This window comes from Epinephelus fuscoguttatus, linkage group LG11 (genome assembly GCF_011397635.1).
Source record: "Epinephelus fuscoguttatus linkage group LG11, E.fuscoguttatus.final_Chr_v1".
Taxonomy (NCBI): domain Eukaryota; kingdom Metazoa; phylum Chordata; class Actinopteri; order Perciformes; family Serranidae; genus Epinephelus; species Epinephelus fuscoguttatus.
In genome coordinates this window covers 21653773-21680764 of record NC_064762.1, presented here as the reverse complement: position 1 = coordinate 21680764, position 26992 = coordinate 21653773, and the positions used below count along the sequence as shown (strand labels likewise).

The 26992-nt window shown below is 40.7% G+C and overlaps 1 protein-coding gene across 1 annotated transcript in view; it reads left to right on the top strand.

Moving 5' to 3' along the window:
- The first annotated feature begins 349 nt into the window (after positions 1-349).
- Positions 350-26992, top strand: part of enpp1 (ectonucleotide pyrophosphatase/phosphodiesterase 1) — a 38121-nt gene continuing 11478 nt past the window's right edge. The window contains exons 1-18 of the mRNA XM_049589921.1: positions 350-791; positions 6192-6264; positions 11526-11586; positions 13275-13372; positions 13452-13531; positions 14767-14886; positions 16428-16537; positions 16641-16706; positions 16809-16881; positions 18142-18250; positions 19211-19339; positions 19435-19466; positions 19604-19731; positions 22019-22088; positions 23704-23791; positions 25776-25960; positions 26255-26294; positions 26379-26539. Coding sequence (XP_049445878.1) covers positions 657-791; positions 6192-6264; positions 11526-11586; positions 13275-13372; positions 13452-13531; positions 14767-14886; positions 16428-16537; positions 16641-16706; positions 16809-16881; positions 18142-18250; positions 19211-19339; positions 19435-19466; positions 19604-19731; positions 22019-22088; positions 23704-23791; positions 25776-25960; positions 26255-26294; positions 26379-26539 — 1758 coding nt within the window. The 5' untranslated portion in view covers positions 350-656. The remainder of the gene's footprint in view (positions 792-6191; positions 6265-11525; positions 11587-13274; positions 13373-13451; positions 13532-14766; positions 14887-16427; positions 16538-16640; positions 16707-16808; positions 16882-18141; positions 18251-19210; positions 19340-19434; positions 19467-19603; positions 19732-22018; positions 22089-23703; positions 23792-25775; positions 25961-26254; positions 26295-26378; positions 26540-26992) is intronic.

Below are 26992 nucleotides of genomic sequence, written 5' to 3'. Positions count from 1 at the left end.
AGTTTGCCCTTCTGTGAGACGGGGGAAGAATCGTGGTTTTTGAGTTAAACTGAATAGAAAGCCCATCAGGCAAACTTCTCCTATGTGCCCAAATTATACTGTCATCTTTGGATGTTATTAGAGATAGCGCACCACTCCAGTCTGACCACAAGATGGCGGCAGCGTTATGTCACTTCACAGTAAGTATTTATTGAAGTTCTTCAGCAGCTGTTTGACAGTTAGTTTGTTCGTTTTTACAGCTCAAACATTAAATGTGAATAACACTTTTGAGGCACGAATTTACATAAATATCATGTATATGTTTGTATATTTTTTCATTATAGCTTCAACTCTTTCCTAAAGTGGCCAAAGCATCTGATTTTACAAGTGAAGAGACTTCACTGGAAAATGACACTTGAGCCAAAATAGCAGAGTGTTGAGGTCGGCTCAGCTTTCTTTAATCGGCCCCGCAGCTTCCAACTCTCTCCCAGATCAATCACATGCTGCTGCTGCTGCTGCTCTGCAAACTTGGAGACGTCAAGGAACAAGGCGGTGCTACACTTGAGCAGAGGGGTCATATCCTACACACAGCATATACTCCTCAGCCAGGGTAAAGGTCTGTGTGCCACTCACTCCCTCCTGGAAAACACTGGCAGGAGTTTGCAGCACTCAGCAGCATGGAAGTAACCAAAGGAGAGGACCGCTCGGCTGAACAGGCTGCGTCTTTGTTTGGGACACCAGAGCTGGAGAGTCAAAGGGGAAACACTGAACGAGGAAAGAAGAGGAATAACCTCTGGAAAATCATCATTGGGGTACGTTCAATACAGCTTATACTCACCTACCTTCATGACTTCTTCTCTACACTACAATGTTTGAAGGCCACATGTTATTAATTCAACAGTCCTACAGGAAACATCACAAAAATTGTTTTTCATGACTTAAACTTATTTGGTCTTGCTGCACATTTTAACCATATTATCAAAAGCAACTTTAGTGCGTCTGTGTGGTGCTCAAAAGACTTTTTATAGTCACCCAAATACCCAAAATAGGCTTTTCAGTGTTTCTATAGGACCATAAAATGTGTCTGTAAACTTGGAATGTGCCCATAAACCCCCTTAGATTCTGAGTTTACAGTGACTGTTAGAGGGGGGGGGGGGAATCATCAAAGCATCTGCTTTGATAATTAATTAATGTTTTAGACCTTTTCTAGCCAAAAGACTGAGAAAGTGCCAACCATGCTCTTGTTGCAGCTTCTAAAATTTGAAGATTTGCTGATCTTCTTTGTCAACTTTGATTGTAAACTGCATTTATTTGGGTTTTAGACTTTTGGTAGAACAAAATAAGACATTTGAAGATATCAGTTAAGCTTAAATGGCAAGATTTTCTACAATTTTTGACATTTCATAATCTAAATGATCAGTCAATGAATCATTAATGTAATCTGCAGATTAACTGAGTGACAGTATATGACTTTATTGCAAAGTCATACATCACAAGAATTTAGAAACACACACCCATAGACCTACATTTATGCACTGTTTACCCCCGCTGTAATTAATCCCCAGCTGTCAAACAGCCGAGACTGTCAGCACTTGCAGTGTGAATGTGCGAACCAAATGTTTTCACTCCAGTGGAAAAAGACAGAGTCCAGAAGTGTCTCTGCAGGTGAAGATGAGCTACAGTTGTTAGTGCAAAGCAGGACATCACAGTGCGTATTGCAATACAAAAGAGTCAAGTTTCAGCTGGAAGTTTGGTGCAGTGATAAAAAGGGAGCATGCAATACTTAACTATTTCCAGTGTGTATTCTGGTGTTTGAGGGGGTTGCAGCAGGGGGACTCAGACAAACAGAGAAGAATGTCACCATACGTTTAGTTTTGGAGCTGCAATTTACAGATATTTTCATTACCAACTAACCTGTTGATTATATTCTTGATTCATTATTTAATTAACTGCATAATTATTTGCTTGATAAAGGGTCAAAAGATGTCAAAACAATGAAAAACAACACAACACAATGTACAGTACATATCTTGTTATGTGCGACCAACAATCCAAAATCCTTAAAATATTAAATTCACTCAAAGGTAAGGACAAGAAAAGCAACAAATTCTCACATTTGAGACCCAGTACTATCAAATGAAATGTTTGGCTTGTTTCCTGTTAAAATAAACAATTAATAGATTATGATAAAAGTTACTGATAAATGAGTTTTAGCAGGTCAGTTTTGTTTTGACATCTTTGCATACTGCTGTGTTCAGAGAATCAGTTCCTGTTGTACAAACATCATATGGCACTGTAAGGTTATTATCTGGATAAATGTGTCCACCATACAGCATGTGTGATGACAACTGAGCTTTGAATTAATAATGTGGAGGTGAGGGATACATTCACATAGCAGACACTGCTGCTGTGGATTTAAATCAGCTGAGAGCCGCTTTCAGACCAAACAACAACCCCGGCTGTCTTTCACTGACTGCCTCTATCTACTTTATAATCTGAATGACAATTTGCCTGCGCAGTAGAATGGCTGTTTTGTTTGTATTCTCTAGAATTTTATTGTCTTCACCGAGGAAAAGTCACATAAACAACAACAGCCATTTTTGTCCATGAGGCATTTAGACAAACCACACACACTCTACAGAGAAACTAAATCTGGGATACATTTGAGGCTTTACATAAAGACTAAAACCATAATTGAAGGAATTGCAAAGAAAAAATGTGATTATATGTATTAGATGCTGCTTTTATTTAGCTGTGGTCGGGACTATATCAGGAAAAAGATGAGTTTTTTTACAGTAAAAGAATGAAATACATTGATATATTGGGCCAAATGGCACATTTTATGTGAGATACTGTACTGTATGTACTGTAGCTGTATATCCACTCATCTGCCTCATCACTGAAATAAACTGTACAGTTAGAAATCACATTACAGTAAACACTTTTCAAACTGTTGACAAGCAAACTCCAGTGTAAACCACAGGTAGTTTGCAGCTGCTGTTTGCTTTAAACTAATTAAATACACATGTGGCAAAGTCTAGACAATAATATTCACAGTCTGTCCTGTCACACACCAGTCACCATGCAGCTGGTAGTAATTGTGATATTGTTACTTGTTACACTGAAGTGTTATGTAAGGTCATGCAAAAGGTTGACTGCAACATCTCTGGACGAAAGCCACGAAGCAGGGCTGCTTTGTTCTCTAACATGAGGTTTGCTTTTTGTGTCTTTTTGTGGACTTTATTTTGCTGTTGCAGTCTGATTTTGACTCCTCTCTGTCTAATCAGATCTTTGACCAGTAGACAATAGAGACAAAACTGAAGGTTGTCGTGTGTTTCAGTCTGAGTCAAGTAGGTTTCCACCAGACAGACTGTTTACTTTCACAACCCACAAAGACCACGTCTTTCCCAAGGAGCCCATGCAATCCAGGTCTCTCACTTTCTTTCACCTATAGCTGGAGAAAATAAGTACACATACCCAGACACCACGCACACACAGCAGCATATTTTCATACCCGTCTAGGAATTCTCGCGTATGTGAATCACACTAAATGGATTACATGTGGGTGATGATTCCCTACAATCTTGCTTTTGAGACTAACTGCGCTCCACTACAGCTTTTATAGTGATTAAATTAAAGGGCATGAATGAGCACAGCATTAAAGTATATAATGTAGTGTTGAGTCAGATGGTTGTCTTTGTCTTAAAACAAGTAAAAGTATCAGCCACAACTGAATTTGCTCCCTGTGTATATCAGCATGGTTTATACAACCTCCTACAAGTGAGCTCCAGTTGGATTTATGTGTATTGTTTAGTTTGGAAAACAGATATGTGTTTGTCTGCATTGGGAAAAAAATGATTTATATTCCACATTTTAAGTGAAAACAGATATCCGAGTACTTAAGATAAGGAAAGCAAATATAAACAGTCTTTACCACCAGCCTGTAAATAACTTTAATGATTCCTGTGACTTGTTAAGATACTGTGAGATAAGATTATATATTTATGGCTCCCTTAGGAAGTGGGATTCTTGAAGCAGAAAAACATTACGACAAAAGGACGTAATGGAATATTTTTTGCTGAGTAAGTAAATATTTTTTTTTAGAGAGAGAGGAGGAAGAGGATGTCATGTGATGAGGAAGCATTTACAGCCCCACTTCCAGCAGTAGCCCATTGCCCTTTAGTCAGGGCCCTGCAAGTGGTCCCAGTGGGGTCACAAGCTGGTCAAATCATGGACTGCCATGGACATGTTGTAATTCTGTCAAACCGACGTGTTCATTTTGAGGTGGCATAAGCTTAACAATTTGAGAACCACCAATTTACGGGACTAGGGAGATGTTTCAGACTGGCAGGATACTGTTTTATAAACTCCACACTACTTAAACGACCACAATAACCGCTGCAGGCCCTGTGTGGGGGTGTTGCAGGAGCTTCAAAACAGGTGGCAATGATAAGATTGCTTAACGCCTGCCTCTTTAAATAAAGTGATTCAGATGTCTTTGAAACACCCCTCTAATTACAACCCCTCACCCCCGAAGTGAGCAGCCATCTCTGGGCCGAGCAGCTGATATAGGAAGAAGCAGAGAGGCCCACAACCTCCTTTGACTTTTCAATTACAGAGAGCCAAGACCAACATCCGGACAGTTGGAGACGGTATACTGGAGAAAGTGGAAATCATTAGGTTACACTGGGCAGGGTTAAGGAAATAAATAGCAGGCCCACCTTCACTCAGCTCTGCAAGACTCTTATCCCATCTTAAATAAAGATTGGAGACTGACCAAAAAATGACCAAATAGAAGAATAATCCAAATAGTAAGACTTTATGTGTACAGCAATATTAGCAGCTTTGTGAGGCACAGTGGTGCTGCTTTGAGCTAAATGCTAAAGTCAGCATGCTAAGATGCTCAAAAGTAATGCTAACATGCTAAAGTCTAGAGGATAATATGCAACATTCACTATCTTAGGGTGCGTTCGTTAATCCAGTCTGACGCTCTATTCTAATATTAGAGTCCTGTTGTTGAAAGAAACGGTGCATTCTACTTCTACACTGATTAAAAACAGTTAAGTTAGTCACACATACACTCCACTTGGTGCCCTTGTGCTCCTTCTCCCTAGTCAGAGCAGAGTGCGCTCTGCCACCTTAAGTGTGCGATGTTTTGGGTAACTGATCAATAGCGCTCCAAATCATACCTTACGAACGGTCCAGTTTGTGCTGGAGTGCGTTCCGGTACATGGAGTGAGTATTTCTAAGGGCACTCTTAGCTTAGCATGTTAGCATTTGCTAATCACCGATACACATAAAGTGCAGCTGATGATTATGGGCAGTACATTAAGTTTTCAGGTTATAAACCTGATCATAAACCAAAGTATTGGACAAACTAAAATCGATAATAAGTCAGGGGATCACAAAAGCTCTTACAGTTCCTCCTGAGGGAAACATGCATGTCAGAATCATCCATCCAGTAGTTGTTGAGACATTTCACTAAAAACCACAATTGTAGCCCCATTGTGGCGCTAGAGGAAAAGTCATGGGATCACCAAGGTCAGTAAAATTCATCCTCTGGAGAACATGAATGTTTCTTCTAAATTTCATGGCAGTCCATTAAATAGATGTTGAGGTATCTTACTCTGGACCAAAGTGGTGGACTGAACAACCCACATTGCTGTCTCTAGAGCCAACACAGGATAACAAATCTGTCTGTTGTGTAGTCACAGCACACGTTCTGTTGTTGTTTATGGTTCCTCCAAATGTCTTGATTTATTGCTTCTCTAAGGGAGCCAGAAGTCGGTCACACTATGTTTATATTATGGTCACAAGGCATGTAGCTGACACTAGAGAGTGTCTGGAGTGCCAGGAGAACAAGCTTTTTGCCAAGTTCATTTTCACCACAGTATCGTTCAGAATACCATGATAATGATTATTTGTTCAGTTTCCACTTGCAGCAAGTGACAGTGGTTACTAACAGCTGTCAGATAAAATGTTTTTCCATCATCATTTATAACAGTGGGGCATTATTTGAAGAACACTGTTGATCATTATTAAATACAGAGTGTTTGACTTTGTGGAGTTTTGTTTCTTTTACCTTGTACTCACCAGAGCCAGGAGTTCAATCTGAACATCTTCTTTTATGTTTGTTGACAGCTGCATTTGATTTATAATACCTTCAGTGATCTTAACCTAAACATATCCTAAAATGTGTTCTCTGGCTTCAGGTTCTGCTGCTGTGCTTACTGGTGATCATCCTCGCAGTGGTTCTTTATCTGAAGAAGAGCAGTAATGGGAAAGGTAGGCACTGTTGGCCATTTTATTGTCTTGATTTAACAGCTTGTATGTTTCTTATGGTGTTTCCACACCTTGTAAGTATCCATTAGCACAGTCACTAGATGTAGGGTTTTTCAGAGGGTAACATAAGTTAGTTACAATATAGTTAGGCTGCAGTTTTAAGGTAATCTTGACCACTAGTATCACAATAGAGCATGTTGTGCGTCTCATGCACACTCACAAGGACACTCATTTTACTGCGATGCTATGTTTCACACTATTCCACTTACTAACAGGTCAGAAAATACAAAAATATGGGCTTTAATTTGGAAAATCTGTCCCCTTTTTGCACAGATTTAAGATTTCATTCCCAAATCACAAACTGCTCATCTGCTCTTGCTTTCACTCACATGTAAATATTACCGATACTATATTATATTTTCTGACTGAGCTCCCTCTGAGCCGTGGTTTTCACTCTACAGCACAGAGTGAATGAAGAAACCTTGGTTGCAACAAGAGAGAAAGACAGAAATAACCATCTCAAGTTTCACTCTGGAGCACTTATTTTGTAAAGGCTGGTGAAAATACATGCTACAAGTTGTTAGTGGGCAGAGGAACAACTGCATTCTCCCACTGCAAGGCTGCAAACCTGCTGCTTGTGCTGCCAGAAAGTACATTGAATGTAGATCTTGCTAATTGTAGGTTCGTCAGAAACTCTAAACAGGAAGTATTTACAGCAATACTGAAGGAGGGTCAAGTTACCAACCAGCCAGCCGGTGAAGAGAGACACAGAGGTGAATGTTACCTTCTGAGACTGGGTTTGATTTATCCACAGGATATGTTTCTGTCAAGGTGGTGTGATTCAAGTTTTTTTTTTTTTTTTTTTTGCCCACTCCTGTAAAACACGTCATAAACACACATTTAAGTGAAAGAGGAATGTTCACCCGAAGTTTGCATGTTTTCTGCAGCTATAGCTTCCCTCTGGTTAGACGTGGGCAGTAGCTTCAGTGTGCTCTTTGTTGCAAACCACCGTGCCAAAACACTCCTCTTCCATTTCGGGGGCAGTGGTGGTGACTGTGGGCAACTGTCCCCGGCCCAGGGCGGGGTGCTCTCTCTGCTGTGGCATTCCCTTTAACTTATATTTCCCACCCAGCTAACATGAAAGCCATATGGAAAGAATAAATCTTGACTTTGCACTCACCCAGACTCTTATTTTGGCGGGGTTTTTTTTTTTTGCATCTGTGCAGCTTTGTTGGAGCTTTTTTTTTGTAACGCTGCTTTCTTGGTGAGGCCTTTGGAAGCAGATAAAAAGAAATAAAAATAACCTCAGGACTTTACTTCTTCCTCGAGTCTGACAGTATGTAGTATGAACTGCTGAGAGCGGGCTTTCCCGTGGATTACAGACCACAGCAACTTCTCTCCTGAGACAGAGCATCCCCGTGTTCGGTCCAAACCACACTGCTGGCCTCGAGAGGCAGTGAAGAGGGGCTCTCACTGACATGCTAAGACTCCCTCTGTCATGTGTCCAGTCACCAGCAGGCTTGACTGATGCTATTGGGAAGGCAGTTGCTTTAAAGGGGAAAGAAATGGCCAAAAGCTTCCTGTGCAGAGTCAAACCATCTGTGGGAATGTCCTCAAGCAAGACTTAGTTTGTTTCCAAATGCTTGCAGAGCTGCTCTGGAGAAAACAATAGAGGATATGTTGTGTTTTTATTAGGTTTGTGTTACAGTGCTTGACAAATACATTCAAATCACACCTTATTGCAACACCAGAATGAGACTCACTCGTTTCCTCTTTGTCGTGTACTTATGTGACCCCCTTCCCCTATTTTTCCTCCCCAGAAACTTAACTTTATCTTTTGTTTACATTCCATATTTTGTGCTTTTAATGGAGTGTTGCACAGAGCTTCACCCACGCCTCCCGCACCCGCCTCATTAGATCTGAACGAGAAAGAGGGAGGGGGATGAGAGTTGAATGAATAATTTAGACCTCAGCTACATTCTTTGGAAATGTAAACAAAGTTTTGCCATCTGAAATGTACACACAGACCTCTTATTGTGATATTGCTGTGCTAGCTACTCAGGAGCTAACAGTCAGTGTGGTTTTATGATTGGTGGGCTTAGCTAGGCACCCCACATTTGATTGGATACATTCATGTAGTGTTCAAAATGAGCCATAAAAATCAGAGAGATAAAGAGAGATTTTGTTAACTTAACTCAGGGACTCTTGCAGCCTGGAAAATGTATTTTTCATTTCAATGTGTCTTTAAAGCTGCACAGATCAATGTGTTTATACTAAGAATGGGTCACATGACTGTGTTTAATGTAAAGGTGGTCACTTGTAGTAATGATCCAAAAGAGATTTGACACTTACTCTGCAGGCAGACAAAGTTAGCTGCAAGCTTGTGAACATAGCGAAGCATTTAGCAGCTAAAGAGAGACAGATATTTCCCTTCAGAAGTTGGCTGAGAGCGAACAGATGAGTAAATATTTGATTTATATTTGTCAGATGGTCAGAAACAAGACTCCAGATTAATGCACTCTGTGTCAGCTGGATGTGCAAATAAGCATCTGTTTGCTAGAGTTCAGCATGACATATATCAATTTTGTGTGTACTGTCCCCAAGTGTCCTAAAATAATAAGTAATGCAGGTTTACATGTTGTGAATGTAGTTGCCAATATGTCACGTGCAAAATGGGTCTAAGACAGTGATTTCTCTTGTTTCACATGCATGTATTTCCTCAGATGATACGATGTGGTCAGTAGTGAAATGGTCAAACCTCTTTAGCTGTTTTCTCTCCCTATTTTGTTTCCATGTGAACAAAGTCCAGATGGTTTCTGTGGTATGACAACACGTCATGTCCTGCACAAAATCTGATTTAAAAATGTGATGGTTGAGTATTTTGTCTTTGTTAATAGAGTCTGTGTGTGCTGTTATCCATTCATGTCATTACGCAACATATTCATGTGGTTCACAGAGTTGTGCGCTCTTCTTGCCTAAAAGAAAAAAAAGAACAGTGGAAAACTTCACTGGCCAGGAAGCAGACGAAATCTTCAGTCCCTCTCTGTATTTAGTCATCTGATGAATATGTGGATGACAGTGTGGCATTGCTGGACTTTCACTTCCTCTTGTGTGCTTCTGAAATGACTCAATAATGCCATTTAAAGGAGCTATATGTAAGAAATCTAAAGCAAATAGGCACAAAATCCTCCTAATATGTCACAGAGACTAAGGAATAATGTTCATATAACATACTGATCTCACCGACAACAATAGTACGGCCAGAATATTCGCATTTAAAAAAATATTTTACGGTCCGCAAATCATGTTTATGTTTTGAATTTGTGTTTTGGCCTGTTGCGCCACCCACCGCCGTCTACCAGTCACACAGTCAGTAGAGTCTCAGCATCAGTTAAAGTTACGACTGAGCTACAGCAGCACAGCAAGCAGCATTAGCAGTGTCCCGGTACATAACATTAGCAGCCGGCTCCTCCTCAGCTGTATCCCGGCAGCAGCGTTAGCAGCAGAGAAGCCGGACTTGCTCAAACGGGCCGCTGGAAAACCGAAGATCACGGACATGCCGATGCGGCCCTGCCACGGCAGCCGCCCGTGGGCGAACAAATCAGTCTCCAGCGTACTGCTGTCCAGCAACCTCAAATCTGTAGGGGAGGGGGGTTGGACACGACTCGCGGCAGTATTTTGAATTTGAGTGCAGTAACAGTTTTGGCCACATTCTTACATACAGAGCCTTTAATTTGATGTTAAAGGCCCTGAAAACTTATTTTCACAATCAGCTTCTTACTATGACTGATGGGATCCAAGATCTTCCCAAGATCTTCTGTCCAAGTTTAACAATGTTGGCTATTTTACATGAGAGATTTTGGGATCTCAGTTTTTGTTTATGTGTTTCTCACTGGTTTGAAGTCAGCAGGGCTCAGTTGAATGGATGGTTTACTGATCGGCCCTACTAGGCACAGACCCAGGGGCCCACAGTGCCCGGGGTTCTTGACTTTGCCTGCAAAATGTCACCCAAATTAACATGCACTGACCAGGAAGAGACACAAAAGACCACAAAGGGATGCAAAGGAAGTGCAAAGAGACACAAAAATAGCTACAAAAACAGACAAAACAACAACGGAGAGTCACGAAATGACTACAAATATACAGAAGCCAACCAAAAATGACACAAAATTTGCATGAAGCGACAAAAACCAACCACAAAGAGACACAAAACAACTACAAGCAGACATAAAATGACTGCAAATATACACAAATCAGCCAAAAATGACACAGAATTACCACAATGAAACACAAAAGGACCACAAAGAGACGCAGAACCACAAAAGATGCGTAACGACTGCAGTAAGATGCAAAACCACCCAAAAATTCTGTGTGTTTTGTCCCTATGTAGGAGAGGTGGTGAGGCCCAGGGGCCCACTGTCTCATGCCTGACTCATGCTCAGTTGGAAAAACATGATGTCATGTCTTTTACGGGTCAAACCACACCCACAGAGGCTGTGATATGGCAGATTAGATCTGTTTTTGAGTACTGAACTCTGAGCTGCACACTAAATCACTTTCATTTGTCTTAGCATATGATGTCAACACAGAAGATTTTTCCAACAAAACACATATTGTGTATAAAAACTGCTTTTTCTGCTCAGAATAAGCTTCAGTCTGTTCGCTTGGATTTGAAAGTGTGGTCCAGCAGTGTAACCCCTCTCTAACCATGATGAAATAGGCAAGACTCTGAGGGTTTGTTACGTATGTTGACCCCCTGGCTGTGGTGGCAATTGCCATGACAAGTATAAAATAGCAGGACACTGGTTAACCATAGTCCCAGTGTGCCTCTCACACATGGTGTTAGCATTGGCAAGCCTGAATAGCGCCCGCAGAGAAGCAATATCCTACATGAAAACAGTTTATTCCTTTGTAAAACATTCATATCATAAATATATTTGGGGGGGCATTAAAGGTCAGCACAGTTCTCGCCATTCGTGACATCAGTGTTGTTGTTACTGCACATTAACATTAGGTCAGGAAAATATATTGTATGCAACTAGAAGCATACCTATTTTTTATTGTTTGTTTTTTTTCCCGGGGGTGCTTTCATTTGATAAGGGACAGAGAGGGGATGACATGCAGCAAAGGGCTAGAAAGTCACAATCAAATCTGCAGCCGCTGGAGCAAGAATGTAGCCTTTGCATATGGGATGCCACCAGGTGTGCTACTCGGCAACCTGAAGCATACCTTTTTTTACTGACAGTGCTCTTCTTTTCCCGCAGAAGGAGAACTCTGGCTACAGCAGGAATCGGCGGACAGTCATCTCCCACAGTGTCCACCTGGGTAATGCAGTACTCTTGTAATGCTGTTGTAATGTGATAACTGACATGATTTTAATGGAAAATAATACCTTACATCCCATCTGGCCTGGTTTGGATCACAGAAGCTGCTGTCTTCCTCTGTACGATAACTTGTGGCATGTTTTAGTGTCGAGAATAAAACGTTTCAGCTGTAACTCCCACAGATTGACTGAGTTGAGCTTATTGTTCTCAGTAGGCGGTTCTTAGTGGAAATTAAACTGTGACCACAGAGAAAAATAGAAAGACTTCTCTGTCACTCTTTTTTTTTTAGAAGTGTGTAAATAATCCAAACACATAATTCTTGTTTTTTATGATGGTGTTGATTTAGTGGGGAAAAAAAGCAACTGTCTCTATGGAAACCCGACTAATAACTCTGAGTAATCAGGCATGTGTTTGTGAGTGGTGAGTGTGTGGTCACATGTGTGAGTGTGTTTCTGCTTTGGTAAGGGAGTAACCTCAGACAGACTCGTTAGACGATGGAAAAGAAAAACCTGTGGCTCCAAATGAGGCTTCTTTTGGTTTTGAAACATCTTTGAACAAATGAATGTTGTCTGCGTTTTTTTATATCAAAGTCACTTGTTCTCTTGGGTTTGTTTGTATTGTTTGTGTTGACAAAACCACATGTTTATTTTAATGTGGGGCTTGGCCTTTGCACGCAAAGAGGAAGCTCTTGTGGAAAGTGCTGATGGCAAACATTTTTTTAACGTGTTAATTTGTTGAATATATAGATTATTTTGCAAGGACCAAAGTATAGGAGTTGCTGATTAATTCATTTTAATCCAGTTATTCACTGATCCCTCCGAAACAGCATTTTTAAATTGAATTTGAAATTCCATTATTTATTTATTTATTTATTAAATAATATATTTATTGATCATCTTTTTTCTTAAAATACCCATTTTAATTTGACCAATTAATTTACTTTTTTAGTCACTATATTAAATCAAAAATGCTATTAAAATTCCTCTATTTGTTATTGAATATCAGTTATGAATAATTCAATTTAATTATTTTAATTAATTAAGATTTTTTTTTAAATAATTCCTGTTTTTATTGTCTAATTAGACATCAATTAATGGAATGCTTAAGCACTTCTGTTTATTATATACGTACAATCAGTTTTATATCAATGATAGATTGATGACTATGTATGTAACTTGAGAGTGGTCGTTGTAGTGTTGACCAATCATTTAACGGCATCCTGCGTTTCTTGACACTATTCGATACTTCTGGTCAATATTCACAGTCCTGTGTAGCTGCGATAAGATAGTTATATAACTTATCACGAGTTATGAAGCATCAATCTGTCATTCTTGCAGATAATCAAATTAATATAGTGCTCCCACTGAAAAGGGCCGTGCTTCAGACTGGGCAACAAACAGATCTGCAGAGACCAACAGAACCCTCTTTGATATACTATCAGTAGATTCACATTACTCTTCCTGTTCTCCTCCTCTGTGTGTTTGTGTGGTCTGTGATTTCACTTTTTTTCCTCCTGCTCAGTCAAAGAGCTGCTTTGTACTCTGCCTACATAGCCCTACTGTACAACACTGTTGGTACAGTACTGGTGCCAAAGATATCTCCTGCTGAGTAATTATTCCATTTCCCTTTCCCAACCCTACCTCAGTGTCAACGTAAAGCATCACTCTTCCTCTCTGTCTTCCCTCCCAGATTTAACAGGTCCCCTCTCATCCTGGTGTCCTTGGACGGTTTCAGGGCGGAGTACCTGAAAGATCACGCCAGCCACCTTCCTATCATCAACAAGTTACGTAAGTCCCCGACATTGTTGGCTTCACAGCTCTTCGTGGTTTACTGTGCATCCCAAGACTGAACATAACTGTGTTGCAGGAAACACTGGAGTCACAACACCATACATGAGGCCTGTTTATCCCACAAAGACCTTCCCCAACCACTACAGCATTGTGACTGTAAGTCTTTCCTGGTTGGCTCACAGAGTCAGGGGTTGATTTATATGACAGATTGCTTTGTCTGACTTGTTTTGTCAATGGTGTAAGAAGAGCTCATAAAAGTCTTCTATTCAAAAGAGAAGCACTGACAGTAAAATATCAAAGAGTATTCATTCTGCAGAAAAATGGTGACCGTGATTTACACATATTATATATTACATCAGGGGCGGACTCTGGCTGTCTGAGGGTCAGGGGCAGAAAAAGTAAAAAGGGCACCAGTGCACAGAAAGTTTTCTGGCACATAAGGCACCACATCATGTTTTCTCAATTTTAAGTCCACCCTAGAGATTACTAAAGCATGCTGTCTCCACTGGAATGGCACCCTAGAGGGTACTTGATCACTTTTACTCCATTTAAAGACATCTTAGGGGGCACTTTATCATGTTTTTACCACTGGAGGGAGGCACCCAAGGGCACATTGTCATGTTTCTTTCACCCTTGGGCATATCATCACATTTTTCTACTGGAAGGGCACCCTAGAGAGCACTTTATCATGTTTTCTTTATTCAAGGGCACCCCAGTGGTGCACTTTATCCAGTTTTCTTCACTGGATGGGCATCAGAATTTAGTGCAGTGGTTGTCAAACAAGGGCTTGGGCCCACGTCAGACAGTTACCAGATAAATCTGAGGGGTCGTGAGTTAATTAATGGGGCAGGAAAGAAGAAAAAACAAAGCTCAGTGAAACAAATTAATGTTTTTTTTTGTAAGAGGTCACAAGACAAAAAAGATTGATTGCACTATTTTATTACCTTATTATGTTTTAATGTAAACCTGAAAAGTAACTGAAAAGTACAATATTTCCCTCTGAAAAATACCTCAAAATTCTACTTGAGTAAATGCACTTTCTTCCTTTCCACCACTGCTTTTAGTGTACCACAGTTCAACAGTGAACTAGTGTGAGATTTGGGGGTTTCCCTGTGATTGTAGAGGCAGTGCCTCCTCACAGTGATACAGAGATTACTGTGGAGGCTTAATGGCTTACATGTGCTTGTGGAGAGGAACAGCAGCAGAACCAGGGGGCTTACAGAGTGCCTTTCACCTCTCTCGGCTGAAAACAGACCCTGCAATTAAAATAAACTGCTGTGGTTACCAGTAATATTTAGGTTAGAAAGGCTGGAGAGAGGAGGTAATCACTTAAAACCCCTGCAGCCACAGAATCAAAACAGCTCACCTTAACTGCGTCTGTCTCTCTGCAGGGTCTTTACCCTGAGTCTCATGGGATTGTGGATAACAAAATGTACGATGTGGACCAAAACGCTTTCTTCAGCTTGAAAACTGAGGAGAAGTTCAACCCAAAATGGTACCAAGGAGAGCCGGTAAGTGAATCTGTGAGACCACGACATTGTGTATAATGGGAGCAGTGTGACTGTTAGGTAAATATTAGTCTTTTAAAAGTATTTTCATTGGCAAAGGTCACAGCAGGGAAGTTTGAGCAGTGATTTCGTAACATTTCCTTCACACATCGGAAAGCCAGACCCTATTGTGTTGTAATAGATAAGAGTAACCACACCCTGATTTTGTGGAAAACCTGACATGAATCCACTTGTGTAAGAAATATGAAACATTGTGCTCAGGCCGTGCTGTAATTTGCTGTCTGCGAATAGCCTTTTTTTTTTTTTTTTTTTTGGACAGCGCAGAGTTTCATAGCCGAGAATCACCTCTCCCCGGAAAGATCTTCTTGATATAATTATGGATTGTGCTCGTGCTAAATGACAGCTTGTGAGGGCTGCGAGTTGTGCTTGTTTAGACACTTTGTGGTTCCCGTCTAAATGGGATGCCTCTTAAATTTCATTCCTCAACTGTGTGACAGGCTGCTCCTCTTAAAAAACACACCATGCAGCAGCCATACGACCTTCCAGGAGGGGGGAATAAATGAATAATGATTCCTGGACTGCATTCCTTCATAGTGAACCAATACAACTAAGTGCATCTGCCAAAACATGCTCACAAGCCTGCTGCATGAATAAACCACTGCTACCTGCAGAACAGGTATCGATTTAACATGAAGCCAGGCAGATGGATCTCCATCAGTCGTGGCTGGTCTGTGAGGAATTACACTTTCATCTTAATGGACTGAACACTTGTGCTGTGAGATGAATGAATAAGGTATTACTCTACTACAGCTTAGCCTGTCTGAATTAATCAGGAACTGAGCTGACACCCTCATCTCCCCTCCTTTTGTTTCCTCTCCTCTCTTTTTTGTTTTCCTTTTCTTTCCTTTTGCCTCAATTCTTCTCTTCTCCTTTCTTTCATTTTCTTGTCATCTCCTTTGTCTCCTTTGTCTACTTTTATTTTATTTTCCTCTCTTTCCTCTCCTGTTTCCTCTCCCCAACCCTCCTCATCTTTCATATCCCTCTTTTCCCATTCTTTTGTCTTGTCTCCTCTCCTTTCCCATCCTCCCCTCTCCTCTTTTCCCCTTCTGTTTCCTCTTCTCCTCTCTTGCATCCTCTTCTCTCATCTCCTCTCCTTTTCACACCCCTTCCTTTTTCCCTTCTCTGTCTCCTCTCCTTTTGTTTCATCTTCTCTCCTTTCTGATCCTTCCCTTTCCTCTCTCCCCCCCTCTGTTTCCTCTCCTCTCCTCCTTTCTTCAATCCTTTTGTCTCATCTCCTCTCCCCTCCCACCCTTTCCTCACTTCCCTTCTCGTTTTGTCTCCTCTCCTCTCCTCTCCTCTCCTCTCCTCTCTCATCTTTTTCTCCTCTCCTTTCCTATCCTTTTGTTTCATTTGCTCTCCTCTCTGATCCAATCCTCTCTTCTTCTGTTTCATGTCCTCTCCTGTCCTGTCCTTTCCTGCATTTCCATCCTTTCTGTTTCATCTCCCTTCCTTTCCCATCCTCCCCTCACCTATTCCCCCGTCAGGTCTGGGTCACTGCCATTCGTCAGAAACTGAGAGCAGGAACCTTCTTCTGGCCTGGCTCTGATGTAAACATCAATGGCACCTTCCCCACCTTCTACAAGTTGTATGACAAGTAAGATTGGTGCCATTATGTAAAACACTCTTAAATTATTTCCAGGAAAATTTATGGTATCATATAGTAAAGGCATTTATTAATTCCGTTTTTTTGTGCACAGGAGCATTTCATTTGAACGGAGAGTGTCGACAGTGTTCGAATGGCTCAGTTTACCTCAGGAAGAAAGGTATCACATGTTCATTTTCATTTACATTTAAAACATAATGTAATGAGTTGCCATAAAAAAAACACTGTACATCACACTTAACTGTTGCCTTTGTGATTTTAGACCCGACCTCTACACTTTGTACCTGGATGAACCTGACTCATCAGGACATCGTTATGGTCCAACAAGCAGCCAGGTCAGTCTTTCACTAAACATTAAACCTGCAGTTATAAGCTGCCTTTTAACTGAACAGAAAAAGTCACCAGAAAGTTCATTCTTAACCCTTAGAACAAGTAGCTTGACATAATCTTCCACTGAACTCCTCTAACCAGCTTTTTCCAGAGTGTTCATGTCTGCACCACATGTTTGCAGGGATGGACTGGGACAAAAATTCAGGCCAGGAGTCATACATCCACCCAGGCCACCCAATCCACACATTACATGCTCACACACGTGCACATACACGTGCACACAGACACACATATGGGCTAAGTAATCACCAAAGCTCATTATTCCAGGCTGACAGTCATACAACAACTCTATTAAACACAAGTGTAACAGCAACCCTACTCATAGTCCTCCAGTCCAGTGCTTTTCTCTTCCCTACCCTCACCAAATGTGCCCCTCAATAAACCAGGACTCCTATATGAATGGGTATTATGCTGAACTAATTAATTATTATTTTGTCAGCAAATCATTTTGATGTCAGCTTATCATAATCAATATGGCAACACCCATATTCAATGCAACAGTAAAACAAGTAAAAATATAAGTCAGCAGCAACTTCACCTTATCTGATCTTATTTCAGTAACATTAGATAGATATTGAAAACTTTTGAACTTAGACAGATAAGAGCCTATCCTTAAGAGGGGTCCCCAAACTGTTTCAGCCTGCGCTGCAACCCACCTGTGGAGGTATTTTTGACCGAGGAAGACCTACCAAATATTTTGTGCAGTAAAATAAGCAATGTAGCAATGTTCTCAGTACCATGTAAAAACAAAGGCGAACAATGGCCCTTTTTTTTTTTTTTTTTTTATCTCACTCCCGTTCAGCTCCACCTTTCCTCTTTTTGCGGTCCATTGTAAGGGTGCTGCTGAGCTGCAGAGCTCTTACTGCACAGTCTGCACACACAGGCGCATGTACACACACCCTCTGCTCTCTGCTCCACCTGACTCTCCACAACCAAACTGCTTTCAGTTTACTGGCGCACTGATTTGGGGGCAGGCACGGGCGGGAAGCGAAACAAACTAATCACGTCTTGAATCTACCAAAAAAAAACAACTTTTTGACCAGTGGTTGTGACAAATGCTGACAAGCACGTATTCCATTGAATTTGCCAATTATTATTGTTCCTGAGGTGTTGCCATGATAGAGTCACAGTTTTCCTGAACATTGTTCTCCTGCGGCAGTAACACTTGACCTCTGTTAAAGTTTTAAATGATGTTGTGCCTTCAGGTCGTCTGGGCCTTGGAAAGAGTGGACAAGATTTTGGGCATGCTGATGGATGGCCTGACAGAGAGAAACCTGCACCACTGCGTCAACATTCTAATCACGTCAGACCACGGTGAGATGACTACACAGCGTGCGCACAACTGTGATACAGTTAACAGTGTCATTGTACAGATAGAAAGGTGATTAAACAATCAGCGAGTCCTGTCTTTCAGCTAAAATTCCATCAAAAACAAATTCTTTCAACACTTTTCAAAGGAAGTGGTTTTCTATTTCCCTTTTGTGCCCTTTTCTTTGTCTGTCATTTAAACTTGGTGCATCCGTCCTAAATCTCTGTGGTTTCACAGTAGTAAGACATACCATCGTTTTAGAGCCTGTGTGACACTGAGGGGGACTTTAGAGGCTTAGTGTCATCTACAAATGTTTGATTTGGTTGAGTCACTGCACCTATTACAGGAGAAAACTACAGGTCTGTGCCAGAGAAAAATCTGATGAAAAATGAGTCTGTTGTCTGGGAGTAAACTGGGAGAATCTGTTCTCAGTGGTGTGTTGGGAGGATATTTGGTGACAAGTTTCTCTGGACATCTGGAGACCATATGTGCGGTCTTGTAATTAGGTATATTAGAGATCAGTGCGTGGGAGTAAATGTGGCTCAGGGCGATGCCCAGCTATCCTCCCCAAAGACGTCATTTCCGAGACAAGATATTAATTTTGACCTGCTGTGCTAGTTATTAGTCTGCAATGAGTCACCAGTAACAAGAATCAAGACAGATTCATCAGTGTTAAGATGTCAACAAATATTACACTGTTACTATAAATCTATGAAAGTGCTGTAAATTTTAAGGGCCCTGTTGTAAAACCCTTAACCTTTTGTGCTCCAAAGAAGAATAACATTTAAGTGAAACAACATCAGCAGTGGACAAAAACAAGATAAATCATGCACATACAGTGCACAAACGTCACACATTTCACGCTATCATAGCTACATTTGTAAAACCTTTACAAATTCAAACCTACAGCTTCACCGTTTACAAAACAAACCGAGGACAAATTAATATTTTCTCTTTTTTTGCAGGCATGGAGGAGGCTTCCTGTGACAAAGCTTCATATGTGTCATCATACGTGGACAACACTGGCTTTGCTGTCATTCAAGGTCCGGCTGCTCGCATCAGACCAAATACCCTCCCAGGGGATTTCTTTTCCTGTGAGTTCCCATCAGTTTCCAGCTTTGCAGCATCGCTCAATGTCAGTTTGTTTGTAACCAGTGTGGCTGACCTTGTCCTGTGTCTCTTTCCTCAGTCGACTATGAGGGCCTGATAAAGAACCTGTCGGTATGCGAAGTATTCCAAATGTGACTTTTGTATTGATAAGAAGAATGAAAAATTATCTGCTTGCTTGGCCTCACGTCAAACAATCCCATTCTCCCTCTGCTGTGTGTTGATTCTCCTCTTCTGTGTCTGTTCTGAAGTGCAGGACCTCTGACCAGCCAATGAGGCCGTACCTCAAAGAAAACCTCCCCAAAAGGATGCACTTTGCTAAAAACAAACGCATAGAGAGAGGACACCTCTACATGAAGGAAGGGTGGCAGGCTGCACTGTAAGTCACCCCTTAGTCCACTGTCTTTACGTTTACAAAACCACTTTACGCAACATCATAACTCAGGAACAAAAGGGGAGACATTTGGTCAATTACTGAACTGGTGATTCTAATCTCTGGTGTCCACCTTGAAACTCTGGTGATTGTATAGATCTGTGCTGCCAGGGAGAAGATGTGTGTGAAGCATCCATATTTTTACAGATATGCTTGTAAACTGTAACTGCAACTTAACTGGTTAGCAGTGGCATACAACCATGAGGCGGTGATTTAAGTTTCCTAACCTTACACAAGAGGTACTTTTCTGGTAGAAAGCCCTCAAGGGAAACTTCTGCCAGCTGCTTAAACTGTGCATTGTCAAGAAGACTTAGGTAAAGCAGTATTGTCTGGGAGTAAACCTAATAAAGGCATAGTTCAACCCAACATTAAATCATGTATATATATATATATATATATATGTATATGTAAAAAAAAAAAAAAATATATATATATATATATATATATATGTATATAATATCATATCAGGCAGAGGTTTTTCTGCCGCACCAGACCAGTAAACGCTCCTGCTCGTGGGTGACTGCGAAGATGTCTTTTTGAAACAATGGCGGCCGGCTGGTAACAAACAATCTTGTATTAAAGTTAAACAGTAAGCTTAAACATGTTTCTGAATACATTTGAGGTGAGAGATAGGCAACTCAGTTTTTTTGGCCTCCGATCGTGCTCTGCAGGGAACATTATGGTGCCCACTTCCTGTTCACAAATTCTCGCTATTACAGTGCCTAGTTTCATTGTTAGATCTGATTTCGGTCAGAGTTTGAGAGGGGTGGGTCTGGCTCTTGAGCCTCTTCTATGCTCTTTGTGTACGCAGTGGCAGCATGGGTGGCAGGCAATACAAAAGTGCGGACGTACAGCCTGTAGTTCGAGCATCAGATTGAGAGCCAGCAAAACTCTGCTCGACTATGTAAATTACGTCATCCAGCGGAGTTTCACGGAAGGGGGCGAGGAGGGATATTTAGGCACTGGATAGGTAGAGGGAAGTTTACCACAGTTCATGTACACATACTACCCACATTGTTTTAATACAAAGCTGGTTGAAAATCGGCAAAGAGAAGGGAGTAACTACAGGGTCTCCAAAATCAGTCAGACCTGTGCTAATATTATTTTGTTACACATATTCTGATTGCCTCTGGTTCTTTTTGAAAGGTCTCAAAAATGCATATAAGAACCCTATCCAAACCACTTCCTGTAGCATAAAGATAGCCAAAAGGACCAAAACATAAGGTCAGTAAGAGCTTATTGTTTATTACACTAGATAATAGAAAAATCTGTTTCCCACTTGCTAGCCAGTGAAGAGGCTGGCCTTGCAAACACAATAAGCTTCCTAATTGACTGGGAACAGAACTTTTAAATAATGTCACTGACCCTGGTCACGGGGCATTAAAGTGAAGTGAAGTGAAGCAAAGCAAAGCCAAGTCAGGAGAAACACAACACAGCATGGTGCCCAAGCATGTTAATTTGAAATAACTGGTTATTTTTGTGTAACATTCCTTGAGCTGATTGGGTAATTTTAAGTGCAGGAATGATGCAAAACTACCTGTACATTTAATTTCATGTCAATCTTGACATTAAAGGGCAACGTTCAATAACAAATGAAGACTGTTCCTTAGCTTGGTAAAGGACTAAAATGTCGCGATATGTAGCACTTCTGTAGCCATGGTGCTGCTGTAATGTGTCAAATATCTTTCAGTGATGAAAAAATGTTACTGCATTTCACAGAATCAAACTGGAATGCTTGAGAGACCAGATTTACAGTATAAAGAAAGACTCAATTTAGCTTACATGCAGTTCTAGATACCAGAGCTATTTCAGTAATTGGTCAGGACTTGGCCAGTCTTACTGTATGTGAATTATAGTACAGTTGGTGTCATGGAAATGAATGCAAATGTCTTACGATAAAAGAAATGTTTCTTTGGCCACACAGAAGTTGAAGAATTCACAGTGATTAGTGTTAGCAATCATTTATAATGAATGAGGGATGGCATGTTAGAGAGCAGTTGTACAGCTTCTTTGATGGATAGCAACCATGTAATCATGGAAATTGTTTCAGGCTGAAGAATTCAATCGGTCCACTAATGTAGTCGCAGTATGACAACTTGCTCTTTATAGGTTATATAGAAATAAACTCGCCTGACCCTGAAATTGAGGTTATTTGGGATGAAATGTGGCTTCCAACGTTTATTTCTCTCCGTCTTTGCCTTTATTTTAACTTTTAACTCTTTCTGTTCAACAGAAACAGCAGAGAGCTCAAATACTGCACTGGCGGATTCCATGGATCAGATAACCTCTTCACCAACATGCAGGTCAGAGGAAGGAGAGATCAGTGTGTTCATCCGCCATGATAAATGTTTGCCATGATATCCTGGTCAGTTAAAAAAAACAGGAAGTGTGATAACTCACGTTCACATTACAAAACATAATGCAGGACAGAAGGCCTGATGACTCCTGAAAGCTTCTTCTAGTTTTCATCCTTAACTTGTAGGATGTTGTTGCAATATGCAGAGCTTAAAGGGACAGTTCACCCTTTTAAATCTAGACTGTTGTAGAGAGAGTTGCTGAGTGTTGGAGATATTGGCCGTAGAGATCTCTGCCTTCTCTCGTCTCTGCTTATGACAGTGCAAGATGTAGCTTAGCTAGCTCAGAGGTGCTAGGTGAGCTAGCAGTAGATGCATGCTTCTCTCTGCGTGGTGAAACGGTTGTTGGGTCTAGTTTGGCAGAGAGAAAATAGTTCCTACATGAAACTGCTCACAACAAGGTCTGTGGGTTATCTTCAGTAACAGGGTCTTATGTTCTGGAAAGAGACTTTGCTGATGAGTTCTACGAATGTATTTTTTCAACACTTTGAGCACCACAAGCTGAGTGCCATCTAGTTGTGGTATATTCAAGAGAAGACCGACATCTCTATGGCTAATATCTCCAGCACTCAGCAACTCAGACCAAAACAATCTAGACTGATAAATAGCACTACAGGTAACATGAATATATGTATTTTTGATTTTGGGGTTGAACTGATCTTCCAGAAAACAGCGATACATAAGAGAGCGTGAAGATATTTTACTCAAGAACAAGTGTTTCAGCTTCAGTTACATTTGGCTCAGACAAGAGAAAGTAGCAGAGAAGTAAATGACTAACACTTTTCGGGATGTTATTTATTATTATACTAAGTCTTAGAGTGCAGTGTTAACATAAACGTTAAACGTTGATTGGCCGTTAGTGTCTCTAGTTTTAATAATCAATATGTTAGCCTAAATGCAAGATATCTGTGTATTTGCTATGAATGAAACCAAAGTGAGATGACTGTCTGTGAAATGACGCACAGACACAAAAATACTGCGTAGCTCTATAACTGTATTTGACTACAGTAATTACACTAGCAGTGAGAAGTTGCTCTCCGCCTACATGTTGTCTGCCTTGGAATGAGTTTGTTTAAATTGGACATGTGTCTATGTCTGCCCACCTTCATGTTAGTCATCACAACACGTCAGTGTATGTTTCCGGACGTGGTTTACACTGGTATTTGACCTGGTATAATTAGCTTACAAGACTGCTTACTTCTCTAAAAAAAAAAAAGGTCTGTGAGTTAAGAAAAGCGCCTTCACAGCAGAGTCAAGTGTGCTTGAAATAGAGTTTACTCACCTGTAAATATCCCAAATCCACCCAACCAATGTCTGTCCTAGAATTGAAAAACCATAACTTAAATCATCAAGGTTATGTAAGGTCATTTCCCTGTTATAGGTAATTATAAATATTTACTGACATTACTGACATACTATTTACAGACAGAGGTTAAATGAAGCTTTCCATTGCACAAGCTGTTTTGTTTGGATAGTTCACAGTACACTCTCATTTGTATCTATACATCTCCAAAAAAAAAAATGAATGAATGTCAGTGTGTTAATGTGTAACTACTTTTCATAGGCGATCTTCATCGGCTATGGTCCAGGATTGAAAGAAAACACTGTTGTGCCTCCTTTTGAAAACATTGAACTATATAACCTGATGTGTGGTAAGTGACCTGTGCTCTGTCCGTCTGCTCTTTATGTTTTTCTTTTAGTATCTAAAGGAATAACTCGACATTTCGGTACATAAGCTTATTCACCTTCTTGCCGAGAAGTTAGATGAAAAGTACAAATCTCATATCCTGACATTTTGTCATCATGTGAGGTTGCACTGCTGACAGGATGAAGAAAGGAAAATGTTGTCTTGTTACAACCTTGGCCTTATTTTCATGGTTCAACTGTAGCCATCATTTCTCTCACATCTGATACAGATACATCAACACTGTTAAACATGGATCACGAGAGGAAACAGATGCTTTTCTGCAGCACTGAATTTCAGTTGTTTGGTGCCTCTAAAAATTTAACTGCAGGAAATAAAGAGCAACCACATCAACCGTATTTCAGAAGAAACAGGAACTAACATAATCACATGAAGATCCCCAGTTTAACCCAGGTGTTTGAACCAGAGAGAAACACACAAAACATGTATGACACTGAGAGTACAAATGTTAACAGCAGACAGTTCAGGTTCATTTTTCACCGTCCTTTTCACTCCAAATAATTTGTTCAGGTAATGTGGTTCAAATATGGACTGCTACTAAAAAGAAAAATGCCTTGTATATGAGTGTGATGGGCATTTGTTCCTGGCTGGTAGCACCCTGAACGATACAGAGAAACCTCATGTAAAGGCAACTTTCTTTCTTTGTTCAGCTTAAAGATCCAGTGTGTAGGGGGATATATTGGCATAAATGGAATAAATATAATAAATGTGTTTTCTTTACTGTATAATCACCTAAAAATAGTAATCATTGTAATTTTGTTATCTTAGAATGAGGCATTCATATCTACATTGATATACTCCGAACACTGGTTCTAGAGAGAGCCATTTGTGTTTTCATGTTGGCCACAAGCAGCAACCTCTGGGGCTGAAAAATTAAGCCAACATGGAAGTGACAAAAACTGCAGTTCTTTGAATGACCACTTGAGGCTGGCTCCAGAAGCCCATCAGTCCACATAGACCCCATGTTGAAATGCTCGACTTTACAGCAGAAATAAACATGTTTATAGCCTGGTGCAAAAAACGGTTTTGGTCTCTATAGCTAATTTACCCCTTCGTGACAACTGTACAGGGGTAAAGTTTTATACAAGTCATTTATTTATGTTTTATTAAGGCGTAAAGTTAAGTATAATTAAGGGTAAGCCCCTTTTAGTGGCAAGCTGTCTTTCTGTAACCTCGACTTCTCAGTCAGATCCACCTCTCGCTTCTCTACAGCACCAGCCTCTGGCCCAGAAATGGTCACTTCTGGCTCAAAAAACCAAGACTGCAACAGCTTCAAAACAACAGTCACCAAACCAGTGGGTGACGTCATGGTAGCTATAGCTATTAGTTTTACAGTCAATGGTCGGACAAAGTAGTCAACAACTCTGTGACAGACTGGACAGTGTTTTAAAAACACAGATTTTTGACCGTAAACTGCTTTATTCAGTGTTTTCAAAACAACGTCTCACTACGAATTGACCCCACGGTGCAGACAGTACAAAAGGAAAATAAATAAGGAATCACCTTTCGGTTTGTTTTGGAGAGGAAGAGAACTCTGTAAATATTTGGCTTCCGGTAAAAACCTCCTGAACAATGAACTCTGAGGGAAATCTAACCAGGATGAGTGTCAGCTAGTTGCAGTCTGCAATTCTCACCACTAGATGCCACTAAATCCCCCTAAATCTTGTACACTGGACCTTTAAATATAGCAGTTTGAAATCTGTGTAAGCCATTAAGGTACTTGTCCCAACTGGTGTTGGTGTCATTGAATCCTTGTATCTCTACTGTTTGATGAACCCATGGAATAAGATGTTATTTTAACTGTCAGTAATGATGGCTGTATTTATGACATTAACGTTGTTAATTGTCCTTAAATTTTCTTATAATATCACATGTGCTGCGTTACTGTACGTCCAGTGTGTGTTACAGTTTTTTCTCTCTTTCTCCTCCAGATCTCCTCGGTGTTCGTCCCGCTCCAAACAACGGGACTCATGGCAGTCTGAACCATCTCCTGAAGCATCCTGTCCACCTGCCAGTTCACCCCGCTCAGCTCTCCCATGACTCTCCCTGTGAGGGTAGTGACCCCACTCCTGCTGAGGAACTGCAGTGCACCTGTGCATCACAAACCAAGGCAGAGGTACATGCTAACAGGTTATTGAGGCCTACTTGTAGACTTTGCTTCTACTGTCACTTTGAGTTTGGTATTTGTGATTTTAATAAAATGTCTTTAAAATGGATTGCTACGAAATTTGGTGTGCCGTTGCTCTGATGACTCAGTCCAATACTGAAGTCCACACTTCAGTATTTAGAAAAAATTTAATTGACACCAGTGCAGAAACTTTTGAAATTCACAGTCTTCATATATTAAATGGCGAAAGTGTGGTACATTCTCATGTGTTCAACAAGCACACTAACAACAGTTTCTTTTCAGGAGATAGATTTGAACAGAGCTCTCATGACGACTAATTCCAGTGAGTATCTTTTTATATTTCTTTGCATTTATGGTGATATTCAGAAAACACAGTATGTGGTTCTTATACATTTTGTCTTTTTAGGTGTTAAAGCCAGCTTACGTCGCCTCCACCATCCCTTTGGCATCCCTCGGGTCGTCCAACCAGACGCAACCTTTTGTCTCCTCCACCAATCGGACTACCTCAATGGGTACAGCAAAGACCGCCTCATGCCCCTGTGGGTATCGTACACCATCCAGCCTCTGGTGAGTCTGCTGCTCAGAGCTGTCTTTCATCTCTAAACATAGCCTGTACAGTTGAGCTGTGCCGGCTGTATTTCTTCTGTGATTGGGGTATGGCAGGAGATTGTAAGAGGTTGTTTAGTATCTAAATGTCTTCTCTAAGCAGCTGTTACTCATCTTCTGTGCTCATGTTGGCTCAAACATTTCTTGTCTTTCTCATTATGCGGTTGAGCTTTAGTGTAAATCATGACTTCAGGCAGAGTGATACATTCCCGGGAGGGTTTACACTGTTGTGTTATTCTGTCTGAATGATGGAGCTACGGAGGATTTGTTTTCATTCAGGCTTTATGTTCATCTTGGCTTGATAGAATTTGATTTTTTTTTTTTTTTATGAGTCATAACATAATATACAGTATTACGCTCAGCCCACTTGTACGCCCACAGAAAACTTCAATTTCACAGCTTGTCAAATTTACA